The 13,475-nt window shown below is 39.1% G+C and overlaps 1 protein-coding gene across 2 annotated transcripts; it reads right to left on the bottom strand.

The window, feature by feature from the left end:
- Window positions 1-359: 359 nt before the first annotated feature.
- Window positions 360-9,811, bottom strand: ubl3b (ubiquitin-like 3b). 2 transcript variants are annotated; one of them, XM_023407372.2, is made up of 6 exons: window positions 9,668-9,811; window positions 8,983-9,093; window positions 5,024-5,132; window positions 4,405-4,491; window positions 2,654-2,731; window positions 360-2,280 (listed from the first exon to the last, which is right to left on the bottom strand). In XM_023407372.2, the coding sequence occupies exons 2-6, from the start codon at window positions 9,007-9,009 to the stop codon at window positions 2,228-2,230; spliced, it is 354 nt and encodes a 117-aa protein (XP_023263140.1). In that variant the 5' UTR covers window positions 9,010-9,093; window positions 9,668-9,811; the 3' UTR covers window positions 360-2,227. The 2 variants fall into 2 exon arrangements, with proteins under 2 accessions (XP_023263140.1, XP_087030399.1); XM_087174273.1 differs by lacking the exon at window positions 9,668-9,811 and adding an exon at window positions 5,260-5,400.
- Between the last annotated feature and the right edge of the window lie 3,664 nt (window positions 9,812-13,475).

The raw sequence follows: 13,475 nt of genomic DNA, 5'->3' as shown, positions 1-13,475 counted from the left end.
AGAACACCAGATGTAATTTTAAGATCATTTAACTTTTTTTGTGGCAAAACCATGAGACCTAAATTACTGTTCAAAGCACAGTGTTCGTATTCGTCTAGAACATGTGTGGACAGGATCTTGTGACTTAAAACAGAACTAATTTAGATTTTTGAGTGTGCTGTTGATGAACACTTCTGTCCCACGATGCCATGCGCAGAGGAAAAGTTGTCCACAACTAAAAAACTTTTTCATAAATTATGGACCGGGATGAGAGAAGTACAGAAAGAAAACAAAAAATAAGTATTAAATCTGTTCAGAAACTCTTTTGCTTTCTCTTTGTGAAGTTTAGGTCACAACAAAATCACAGATTCTCTTGCATATAACTGCAACTGTAGACCACTGATTTATTTCAATTATTTAATTACAATTTACATGCATGTAATTACATTTACCTGCAACCACTTTGATCATGAATTTAACATTTGAGCCAATTTTTAAGTAAAAAATACAAAAATTCAGTGGTTTCAGCTTCTTAAATGTGAATTCTCTCTAGTCTTTAGTGTTTAGTGATAGAAAATTAAATATCTTTGGGTCTTTGACAGCTGGTCAGACAGAGCAAGACATTCGAAAGTGTTACCTTAAACCTGGAAAAAATAAATGAGTCTATAATTAAAATAATCTTTAGTTGCAACTCTGCAACTTCTGTCTTTTGTTGCCTTTTGAGAAATAGTAAAAATGAATCAAAAGATGTTGCCTTATTTAAAGATTTATTAATTTATAATACAAGCTTTTATGTAGACCACATTGCATTTTAGTTTTTACATTTATTCATACTGAGCTAAACTTCATAGCAGTGACATTGATTGACAAAAACACAAACCAAAGGACACTCAATGGAAGGAATCAAAAGGTTTCCGACTGTTTCTGAAGAAACCGCAGCCCATCAACGCTCCCAGTGCACCACCTTGTTTTTTAAGACCACATGCCCTCACTAGTCTTCACACAGTATGCCACGTGCATCACACACCCTCAGACACACTCACACACAAACTCACCCACACTAAAATTCAACAAATACCTATACACAAGATAAAAATTGATATATTTAAATTTCAATATTAATGATATTACTGAATTCCACAATAAAAGGCAAACAAGAAGTAAAGACAGCATCCAAATGAAAAGGAGGTGAAACACCACCAAAATTTTCCTTTTTACTCTTTATCCCAGTGGGAGATATCTCTCCCCCTGTCTTGTTTTCTGTGTCCAGTAGAGGAGGGTCTCACACCGACCACACGCCTCCCCTCCCATCTTCAACCATCTCCTTCTGTCTGCGTTTAACTGGCCCGCCATGTTGGCTCCCATTACGAGGGAACGTTGACAGTCTAGTCAATAAAGTCACCACCACAAGTGTGAACATGACACCCGGTGGCACACAAGCCAATCCATCCTCCATCTTTGCATGCCTTGATGGGACTCTGTTCCTGTTGCTCGTGGACCTGTGCGTCCCTCAGGTGTTTATGCAGATCCTCCTATCAAAAAGTCTTTTCTCCATTGGTCCTTTGCCAAGAACAAACAGGGTGTAGGTAATGGCACTAACGCCACTGGTGCTGATACAGACCAAACGGTTCAGTTAATAAGAGGCAGAAACAGTCTATGAGGAGGATTGCACGCTTTCTACCACGTGGGGAATTAAGGTCTGTTCAAAGAAAAATGTCATGAGGGAAGTCAGGATGACACAATAAACACTTCTGAATGAACAAACTGGTTAAGTGCAATGAGAGGGTTAACACCATTGAGTAAGACCTGGGGAAACATCCATGTGACTAGGAGGGAAGGGTTAAAGCCCACGCATCCTTTATAGCACTTCTGTGTCCATGAAGAGCGACGAGTTCCTGGGTGTTTTTCACTACGTACGACAGCTCTTTAAAACTTGTCCAGCAGCAAAGGGATTGTTTAATGTCATGATCTTCAAATAAAAAGGAGTAACAACAGCAAATTCTGTCGATAAAATAAAAGTTTGGGGGCAAAAACTGAATATATTGGCACAAAAAAAGCCTCAGATTGGACAAGAGTTCAACCAAAGCAGGTAACAGCCTCCAACCAGACTTCCTGTGATTTAATCCAAATCCACAGCTGATAGGACGACGGGCAGGAGAGAGCAGAGTGTGTGTATGTTTATATTTGTGTGTTATGTGTGTGTTACGTGTGAGGTCATGGTTGAGGGGAGGGGGCCGTTTCTGTTGCTTTACAAGAGGAGACAGCAGTTACTCTCTGTGGTTTTTTCTCTGTTCCGTTGACCTACAAAGACAGGACACCAGAGACGTGAGGTGAGATAAAAACAACCAGCTGAAACTAGAAGAAAGCACAGTTACAGGCGCTGTGTGGGACGAGGCTGACGTTGTTGGCAGAAGCGACAAAGGCTCACCAAATGATATATGCAGCACGTCACGTATTTGTGACCTAATATGTTGATATTCGTGGCTCATTTTACTCAAATAAATGTAAGAGCAGGAGAAGGCTACAACATTTAAAGTACATCATGAAATGTTATAGTCAGGATCGACCTATAATAGGGCTAGTACAATAGATACTACACATGATAACTAGTTTATAATGTCTGCAAATAAATAAATAAATAAGTACATAAATGAGTGAAAGAAAAGATGCTCACCATGAGAGTTGGGCTCTGGAAGAGTCTCTCTGGCAACCAAGTGCATGACGGTCGTTCGGCCCGGTGGCAGCTTTAGAGCTTTAAACACAGAAATATACCTCATGATTCATCATAATTTCTTTGCACTGAAGAAATTTCTCTGTTTGTCTCCCTCATCAGAACATTTCCACCATTTCTGCATTTCTGTTATCATTTACTTTTATTTCGCAGTTTATTGTTTTACAATTTTGTGTTATAGTACTATTTTTTAACACTTTAACACTTTTTATTTGTATACTACTGTTTCCCCTGTACGAATAACAGTTTCCAGTTTAACCCAGTTTAAATGACTGAAGGAGAACGTCAGCCAGTTTGAGGGACGGGGTGGGATTGACCTTCATTTATTGATATTTTTATTTAATATTGTTTGTTTATATTCTTTTTTTTATAAATTCAAGCAGCAGAAAAGAAAGGATGCTGAGTGGCTGCAGTGAGTGTAAGGACAGCAATAGAGGTAAATAACAGTCAAGTATCAGATAAGAAGCTGTTTAATTAACAACAGCTGTCAGCCTGCTAACAAAACTGTTTACGACCTAACCCACTCTATTTCCTGTCCCACCTTGTTTTCATTAGACCACGTGAATTTCGGTCTGACTGCAGCTTCAGAAAAGAAAAAGAAAAGCGTTTTGTGCACCAGTGGTTGGCCCACGTAGTACTGAACCACTGAACCAGCCCATCTGATTGGTTGTCGGTAAATCCCAGTTGTTGATGGCACAAGTGCAAGCCAGGTACAGGGCAGAGAGTCCATGAGGTCAGAAGTTTAACAGGATTAAAATAATCAAATCAGACGTGGTGCTTACACTGCTTTGTTTTGACTCAGCTGCTCATTTGTCAAACTGTGTACACGTCAAGTTTAGGAAGACTGTGAGGTGAAGGGAAATGACTTCACTCCACCAGCACCTGTCACTATGACAACAAATGTGTTAATTTTGTCATTTCGTGAACCTGTGATTCTGGGTTAGGTTGTTACTAATGTGGTTGAAGTTACGCTCTATTAGTGCAGTTATTGTGTAAATGTATGATGCAGTCACAAAAGGAACTTAGCTGCTAGTAATAAGTACTTTTTAAGTGGGGGAGGACTTCTGGTGTGATTTGAAGTACAAACAAACAGTGTGACCTGAGTTTTGAGAGAGTGAGTGAGCAACTCACTCAAAAGTATTTGGCCAGGAACAAGTTTCTCTCTCAGATTTCTTTAATTATTGAGGCACACACGTTTCTTCCATGATATTACTACATGTAGTTTATAACATCTCAGAAATAGTAACTGTCTAGATCACATTGAGTAAAATAAAATTCATATTAAGTGTGAAGTAAATAAGACAGAAATGTTTCACAGTATTGTAAGAATCTACAGAGCTGAGTTTGAAGGTTCATTATTTGTCTTGGAAAAGGCAGCTTCACAAATTATCCTTTGCACAAAGTCCACTTACTGGAATTTTTTCTGGAGCTTTCAGCCATATCTCACAGCCTTAATGACAGGATAAAATTACCTTTTAACTTGCGATTGAAATTCCATGCTTAGGTCACTTGATAACAACTGAACCACATGATAACTGAGCAAACTTCATTCACAATGTGGCTGAAGGCTCCACAAGATTTCCAGTAAATGGAACTAAATGCTAAGAATTATTTGTGTTAAATTTATTCGTGTTGTCATTCACTGATGCCAGAATTGTCTTTGTGATGGTGTCTTTGTTCAGAGACGGTCTTACCTCCCAGGGTAACATTGCCATGAAGGAAGCGTCCCTGGAAAATGAGGCGCAGTATACTGGGGCTGCTCACCCTCTCCTCCTCCCATCCTGTCAGAGAGCAGAGAAACAAATGCATCACTTAATGTATAGTCACATTATGTTTCTGTTCAGCCAAATTCACATGCACTCAGCCCTGAAAATTGTTATTCTTCTCATTATCATCATCATTATTGTTGTTATAATCATTATTTGGTAATCCAATCATTGTTGCCGTTATTGACTGCACGATTGCACCTGTGGGTATTACTATTATTTTCACTATAACGATCAACAGTATATACAACATTTCGGCACTCACTGCAATGCCTTGTTACATATCTATCAATGGCAATGTATCTGTTATAAGCTAATATTGGAAGTGAAGCCTGGCCTATTTATCATTCTTCGCCATAATACTGTTATAACAATGATAATAATAATATAAACATTGTATACAAGGTTTTCATCACATGCATGAAGTAGTGATGGGCCAAAATAGGAAATGAAATGAAAAACTATTGGCAGAAACTGAGAATGTGTGTCATCAAAGACTGTGACTGAATCAAATGGGCACACACAAAATAAATCCTGCAAAACATACCTGCAGGCCAGTTCTCAAATACATGCTTGGCGATGTCTGTGGCCGAGTCATTTGGGGAGAAAGTAAAGTCTTGCGTTTTCCCACTGACCAGGATGAGGCGGAGGTGCACCTAAAACAACAAATAACAACAATCTAATGTTAGTCCATTGAAACGCCACATCAGACAACACAAACACCAAACTTGCATTAAAATTCTTCTTAATAAGTTGTGGTGGAATCCCTCCACATACTCTAACCTCTTCAGACATGAGGTGACCTTCAGAAGGCTGTGAAGAGACGGGCATTCCAGTCTAATTAGATTTATCCACACCAGATCTCCACCCTTTGACTGGGCGACTTCATCCACTGAGGGCTTACACTGAAGTGAGCCCCTGTTGCTGGGGACGACAACAGATAAGGGTGGGGCTGAGGGGGAGAACACTGGCCCCTTAGTTCCAGGGTGCTGCGAGCTCCTCTCCGGGCTGTCGGCCTAATGCGATAACCCCAGGTGTCCCAGACAGCTCTGGGCCATGTTATTAAATTTACATGGCCAGTGCGTAGCCCTGAGGGCGACTGTGCATATGTGTGTGGGAGGATATTTAACAATGGGGCTTCCTCAAAATTTTATCCTCTGGGCAAGTACGCAAACCAATCTGTCTGAAAAAAAACACTGAAAATAAAAAGGAGCTGCTTGTCTAAGATGCCTCGAAGGCCTAAATATTACACTAACATCAGGAAATCCACATGGGACACTCCATACACATTCTACAAGATTTTAAAATTTCACAAACATAATTAAACAGCCTATTCAAGTAGTGCTGACACAATAAGTTGATCAAATAATCAGCATAAAATGATTCTGCAACTATTTTGAAATTCAACATGAAAGTAAAATGCCAAACATCACACCTAGTAGCAGCTTGTCAAATGTAATGATTCCCTGATTTTCTTTGTCTTACATAGACTTTTCACAGAGGAAAAAAACAGGTGATATAAAGATGTCACATTGACTTTAGGAAAGTGTGACATTTTATAGACTAAATAATTAGAAAAAATGATTGGTAGGATAAAATCATCAGTTGCAGCCCTATATTACCATACATGTATAATTGTACGTATAATGTATATAACATTAATGATTCATAACATGACAGCAACAGAACACAACAATGTGTTTATCTTCTTTGCACTGAAAAGAAACACTGACTGATGTACAGACTTTCAGCCGTAAAACTGGATTTATACTAGGAGTCTGCTTTTCAGTTCTTTCAGTTCTATGTGTTATCAGACCCCATCAGGCTTTATATTCCCCTGTGTTTACATTCTTTAATTTACTTTCCAATACAGAGCAACAGTAAGCTACAAACTTACATTTATAGAACTGGATTTTCATCCAGGTAACTTGTTATTTCACTGTGTCTCATCACTAAACAGTGTAATGTTGTTACATTCATTCATTTATACAGAGCAGTGATCACAGTGAGCAGAGGGTTTGCAGTGTAATCAATTTGTTAGATGTTAGTGAAAAGGGAAGACCATTGAAAGCCTTTCTTTAACTTCCTTAATGTTGTCTTTACTCTCAACAAACTCAACCGGCATCAAAACATGTAGGGGGAAACACAAGCAGCCAGTCACAGTTCTTGCAGTAGCCACATGGCATCTCCGTCTACACCATAGTCCAGAATCAATCTCCTGACCTTAAAGAAGCTGAAGACCAGTCTGAAGACAAAATTCCCCTGACACATGAAATAAGTACAAACAGTGTCAACTTGAAGATGGTGGAGCATCCATCAAATGGATGTCTATGGGTCACAGATTTCAGATATTGATGAAAAGAATAACGACCGCACATTGACTCCAAACCTCTAATTTATCTGAATAGACCAGGTTTCGATCCCAGTTGGATTTTCGTCAAATTAAAGTGTCTAAAAGTGGATGCCACACCCATGTACGTGCTGTACCAACAGGCTAACAGACTCTATGATGGCAGGAGTGGTTAACCAGACAATCAGGGAAGGGTGATAAACATCATCATTGTTGATGTTAATGTTACAATTATTCTGAACATTTCTATTCTAATTAGATGTTTCTCCTTCTCGCAGATTTCAGGCAGTGAAGGATTTGAAATCGTGATATAATGATAATTTTTCCACTTATTTTATACTGCCTGCAGGGTCAACTCATGGTCAGGAGTGATACATCAATCTGAACTGAATTATTGATCAGTTTTGGACTTTAGCTGTCTAATGTATGCTACAGCAAGTACTGTTCCTTATTAATCCATTAATCTATCATCTCTAATCAATCATGTTGGTACTCCAAAAAATTACTCTGGAGGAAAAAAAATCCAATCAACCTTATCTTTCTAGTAGGCCACCTCTCCTCAAGAGTAAGAATTGATAAATCGGAATTAATTTTCACCGACATTTGCCCTTCCTAAAAAGGTCGAAGATGAACTTTCTTTGGTTCACAAATCACAGAGGAAAGAACAAAGAGACTTAACCACGAGGTGTGACGTCAGTGAGGGACAACCCCACTCTCTGATCTGTTTACAAATACAATCCTCCCTCGGTGGTCCTCTTCCCTCCCCTCCCCCATCTGAACTGAATAACCTCAATGTGGGGTTACATACCCATGTCATCATTAACAAGCTTTGTCTCCATCCCTTTCACCCCCGTACAAAATAAAAACAAAGTCAAATCTGCCTGGTTACCCATGGCAACTTCCTGCATCACAACTGTCCTCTAGGTTGTCCAGTCCAAGGAAGACATTAAATTCTTCAAACACTGTTATGACTTTTTTAAGGGTTACCATCGCTATCGAAGGCTTATCCATTCTTAATGTTGGTCAAGTTTCCTAAAAACTTAACCAACCACAAACTAATGCCCCAGAATAGTTGCCAAGAGGGATGATCCACCAAATTGCATTTTGCGTTGCTGTGGGCTTTTACTTGATGTACGTCTCCTACATAAAACATTTAACAACATTCTTGTTTAAATATTATTTTGATGTGTACAACAAATACAAAGGTGCTAGTGTTTGTGCTGCAACTATAAATTCTATATAATATTGGGAATGATCTGAAAATTATTTTCACAATTAAGCAAATGTTTGGTTGCCAGAAAATAATATAAAAACATCCATCACAGTTCCCAAGAGCCCAAGGTGACATCTTCAGATGTATTTTCCATCCGACCAACAGCCTACAACCTGATATATATTCAATTTATAATTATATAAAACAGAAAAAGATGACAATTGTCAAATAGGGAAGTCATAGCCAACAAAATCGAATTATCACTCAAAAAATGAATTAATTGATCATCACAATTGTTGCAGAATAATTTTCTGTCTACAGTAAATGCTTCCCTATTAGCACTAAAACAATTGATTGTATAATTGTCTTTGAAAAGTGATTAAATGGTTAACTGTATTAATCAATTACCAAGCAAATCCTCACAAAGATCTGCTTGTTACAGCTTCACAAGTGCAAAAACTCAGTCACCTTCCTTTGTCCAACAGTACTATACAGTGACTATTTGCAGGTTAGAAAGCCAGCTGCCAGGAAATCTTATTCTCTGTAGAACTTATACTAACATTTCTGATCTAAATGAGTGTTGTGTTGTCCATTCCTATGGTTGGAGGAGGGGGTGGGGGGTAGTAAGAGGGTACAATCAATTGGCGTCTAAACCTTGAAAGGAAAGTAGGGCAACGTTTTAACTGAGATTAGACAGATGGCGTTCACAGGAACAGCAGTCACTGCCCAAGCTAAGTGTTTGTGGTCGTTGGCTAATCCATGATCCCCTTCCTACTCCCACCCCTAACCCTAAATCATTTTAATTTAGGGAAACGTTTATGTAATGTTATCAGCATGATAATATAATGTCTTAGTCCGTAGCTATATCAAAGCAGCAGCAATAGGTGTGACAGACTCAACGGTTCTTTGTGACATTAGAAAATAACTTCAGACCCTCACTCACCATATCAAGATCCCTCTGGGTGGTCATGGCTCAGGGATGAGGACGGCCGTGGACGTGGAGCAGAGAGGACAGGACTGGTGTGCTTCAGCTGCTGGAGACGGGGCCAGAGCCCTGACACAAACAACACAAACACTGTGAGGCTGCTTCCCACAGCCTGGCACCGCAGTGGCACCGCACATCTCCCCTGATCCATCGAACTGATATGTCGCTAACATCAACACCTAACAGCACAGCGATATAAATCAAACGCCAAACATGCACATGATTGATTAGTTACCTGAAGCTATATAGGCAGTGAGCAAACTGGTTCACTTCGCCGTGGTTTAGCTAATTAAAAATAACAAACTGAGCGTAGCAGCTTCAGCTTTTCCAGGTTAACAGTTAACGTAAAGCTAGCGGGCTAACACTGCCTACATTTGTTAGATTCAACCACCGCTGCTAATGAGCTACCATGTAGTAATGAGGCAGTGTTTGTTGTTAAATAGCTAGAAAAAATGTCTCCCACGAACTATCATCGAGTTTCGTTTTGACAGATGTCGAAACTGAGCCGTGCTAATAGAGAATGCTTATGCTAATGTTAGCATTAGCTGCTGTGTTAGCTTGTGCCAATCCTGCTATCGCTGGCCAGTTGCGGGCGAGCTAGCTAACTAAATGTGCAAAGGCGATTTTTGGTTGTGGACCTCACCTGCATCGGATGAATATGATGAAATTTTGCATTCAGTTGAGTTGACGAATCAGCAGGGAGCCCTTTTCGTGGGGAAAATATCGAGTGTACACGGATATCGTAGACTGTGGGTATCGGTGGCTAATGGACGGGAAGATGCCGGATGTCAGCTGGTTGTAAACACAGAGAACGACCGCAAACACTTCTGGGAGTTGAAGTGCAGAACGAGTAAGCACCTCTGTGACATCATGGCCTATATAAATTAGAAAAACCTTTATGTCCATTAAATACTGCATTCAGTATGACACATAATTACTAATTTGATGTAGTCCCCATGTATTTATGCCTGAGAGGTTCAGGGGTGGAAAGTAACTATGTACATTTACTCAAGTGATGTAGGCTATGTAAGTATTTACATACTTGTACTTTTGCAAAGAAAAAAGAAAACAGTCCATAAAACGGCCACAGATTTGTGTAGCAGTTTGTTTTTTCTTCCTGTCAACCCTCATTAATCATCTCATGGCACTTCAGATTTATCTGGTGTCCCTTTGGAGGGGCCCAACCCCCAGGTTGTTAACCACTGAACTACCAAACTGTATATAAAGTAGTAAGTACTCCCTCCGCCTCAACCAACTAACTACATCAGTAGAATGCTGCTTATAAATTGATGCATCTGTATTAATAATCTAATACGTCACATATATCACACAGTCTTCATCTGTAGCTTGAGTTTGCTCAGTTGCCATGGCGATGATCTTCATGGCAACTGAGCAAACTCCTACAGTTGAGATTGTTTTGTCAAAGGCCGAATATCGTTCAGAATCCACAATTGTGGACAGATCGTGAGACATGGGGCCCCAGGACACAGACACGGCAAGGCCCCCACCCTCCTACACAGGATCAAAACACTTTTTGTTTCTTTCTTTGTTTCCGTTTTTTGTGTCTCTTTGTGGTTGATAACATCTCTTTGTGGTTATTTTAATTTTCATCACATTAAGGTTGTTTTGTATCTTTTTGTGGTAATTTTTCATCTCTTTGTGGCTGTTTTGTGTCTCTCTTTGATTGTTTGACTTCAGAGCAAGAAATGGGAACAGCCACATTAAAGACAGGCTATGGTAGGCCGACTCACCAACCTTTCCAGGCCCACAATGTTGTGATGTAGCTTAAAAGCAATGACTCCAAGATTTAACATTTTACTTTACTCATGTACTGCACAAAAATCATTCACTAGCAGTTGACACTTAAAAGTTTATGCTCACACCAAATACATGAATACACAAGCCACATCACACACAATGTAGTGCACACACACAGTAAGTGCCTTGACTTCTGTGGCCTTTTCAAGATTAAACTTACTGACTCCATGTTAGCATCTGAGGAAGAAACACAGGTGGTTTCTGTTGTCTGCAGGTCTATCGGCTGTCACGTCATCCACCCACAACATTCTTGTGGTTTCAAAATGCTCCAAAACTCAGTCCTCCTGGTCTTAGTCAGGTTAAGTGTGAATCCCAATCTAAAACAGTGCTGTTTTACAAAAATTGCCTTGCTGATGCAGTTTGGCCAGAGGCATTATTTGTCTCGGCTAATGATAATATGATCATTTGTATTGTAGAATGAAGTAAGAATATTATTTGTTACACTTCACTGGGCATTATTTGCCAGGAGACGTGTCTGAAATTTTTGCGTCATGAGTCACAAAAGTTATTCTGAATTATATCTAAATATATAATGAGGGACAGATGGCTTATGCACTGTGCAAAAACAAAAGGGATTCAATAAAATGGCTTTTGGCTTGTTGCTATAACCTCTCGCCATAAAGAAATTATTTCTAAGATAAGATCTGAATAGTCTGGGTGATTAATAAGTTGCCTCCATCCAGTTGCACGAATCTTCATTTGCTACTCCAAATAAATAAAGTTGCATCAATAGTACTTGTATACATACAGTATATATAGGCTACATAACATCAGTACAATAAACAGTTTAGCAAACAGATTGAGAATTTAGACAAAACAACCAAAAGGTTCAATACACTTGCAGCATTTAAGCATCAAGACTGAAATTTCCTGCTCAACCAGGTTATCAGATTTTAGTCTTGTGCAATACTGACTGGCAGTAGACCAAGGGATTAAAACAGGAGGGATAGAATAAGTTCAGGACAGGATGAAATCTCACTGAAGAGCCTTTTCTGACTCCTTTGATGTGCACCTTTTAAAATAAGCTGCAGGCTCAAGGCTCAGCATCTTCATCAAATCCGTTAGTCAGTTTAAGCAGCTAAATTAAATTGTTTAAATCTCAGTGTTTGTCTATTTAACCTCAGTCTAAAGCCACTGATTTTCACCCAGCCGAGCCCATATCACCTGATGTCACATATCAGTGCCCATACAACGATCCAGTTCTGGGGACATGAGTGCTAATCAACACAGAGGAGACCGCTGCAAAAACACCGCACAGCATTGTGGTGGGTCCTGCCTAGTTCCTGGTTACCTGCAGACAACACATGCTCTCTGGTTCCTGATGTTGATCCCACACCCTGAGCCATCAGGTTAGTCATAGTGGAGCAACAGGAAAATTGGGTCCACACTATCAGACACCTGGAGCCATTGCAGCATTTTAATCACGATGCCAGCGTCTTCTTAATCTTGACTCAGCTAATGAGGAACAGTGCCAGACTGAAAGGCAAACTTTAGAGCTTGAAATAGAGATTCAGGATTTATAAGCTTGTTTAATAAATGGTTTACAACATACTAATGTAACTGTATATAGATGTAAGTAACACCTAACTACAGCTACTACTAACCATACTTAGAAAACCACTTAATGAACAATAAGTTAACCCTTTGCTGTTGATACAGTACAACGGTTACTTAAGTTTCAGACATTGAACAAGGGTTTGTTTCGGTCCAGGTTTTCTCATTTATTTTTCATATCTGCTGCATATTTTGATTTCACTGTTCCCTGTTCATCAGGCCCCGGCAACAAAAGACAACATACAGAAAATCATGGGAAACCCTGTCAGGTCTGAAACACTGGTTTCTGGATAAGACCATAATTAACTGACAATCAAGTATTACGAGTTGACAAGTTAACAGTGCAACTAAATATCTGGAGTCCTTCAGTGAAATTAATATTTAGTAGCAGATTTAAGTTTTTTTTATTTTGCTCGCACAGTGCATTTTCCAAAATATCATGCTTAATCAAATTACTGTAAATTAAAACCAGGACATATCCCTGGACCAGCAGTATGTGGTTCCTTTCTGGGTCTCTTGGTGATTATTTTTATTTATTTTTTAAACAACAACAACAACAATAATAATAATAATAATAATAATAATATTAATAATAATGGGAGGTGGAGATTGATTTCTCTACCTGAGTTCAAATTAAATTCAGATTTTCCCTCTCAACTCAAGAGGTCAAATTATTCAATATACACAGTTTAGAGAGAAGTAAAATGCTACTTAGTGAACATATTAAAGGACAGGTTCACAGTTTTCCAAGTCTGTCTAAAAACAATAGTCAGGTGGCCAAACAAACAAATTCTTGCTATAATCATTCCTCATGTTCAAACTGGCCCTTCCCAATACCCCCTTAATGGAAGTGACAGGTGAATCCACAGTCCCTATGCATTTAACAGGTATTCCTAGTCTAAAGTTTTTTAGATAATCAGATTAATTGGATGTCTTCCAAAGATACAGTCTTTTATTAAATTATGTAATATAGTAGGATAATTTAAAGCAGGAAATATTGCACTTAATTTGTCTGATGACTAAAGCTTCATAGACAGACTTGAAAAATTGTGACCCTGTGACAAAGTATTGGGGCTGGT

This window comes from Seriola lalandi, unplaced genomic scaffold, assembly GCF_002814215.2.
Source record: "Seriola lalandi dorsalis isolate HSWRI2012SDOR001 ecotype SW California unplaced genomic scaffold, Sedor1 jcf7180002054333, whole genome shotgun sequence".
NCBI lineage: Eukaryota > Metazoa > Chordata > Actinopteri > Carangiformes > Carangidae > Seriola > Seriola lalandi.
The sequence above is the reverse complement of the archived record's forward strand: the minus strand, read 5'-3'. Positions and strand labels throughout refer to the sequence as shown.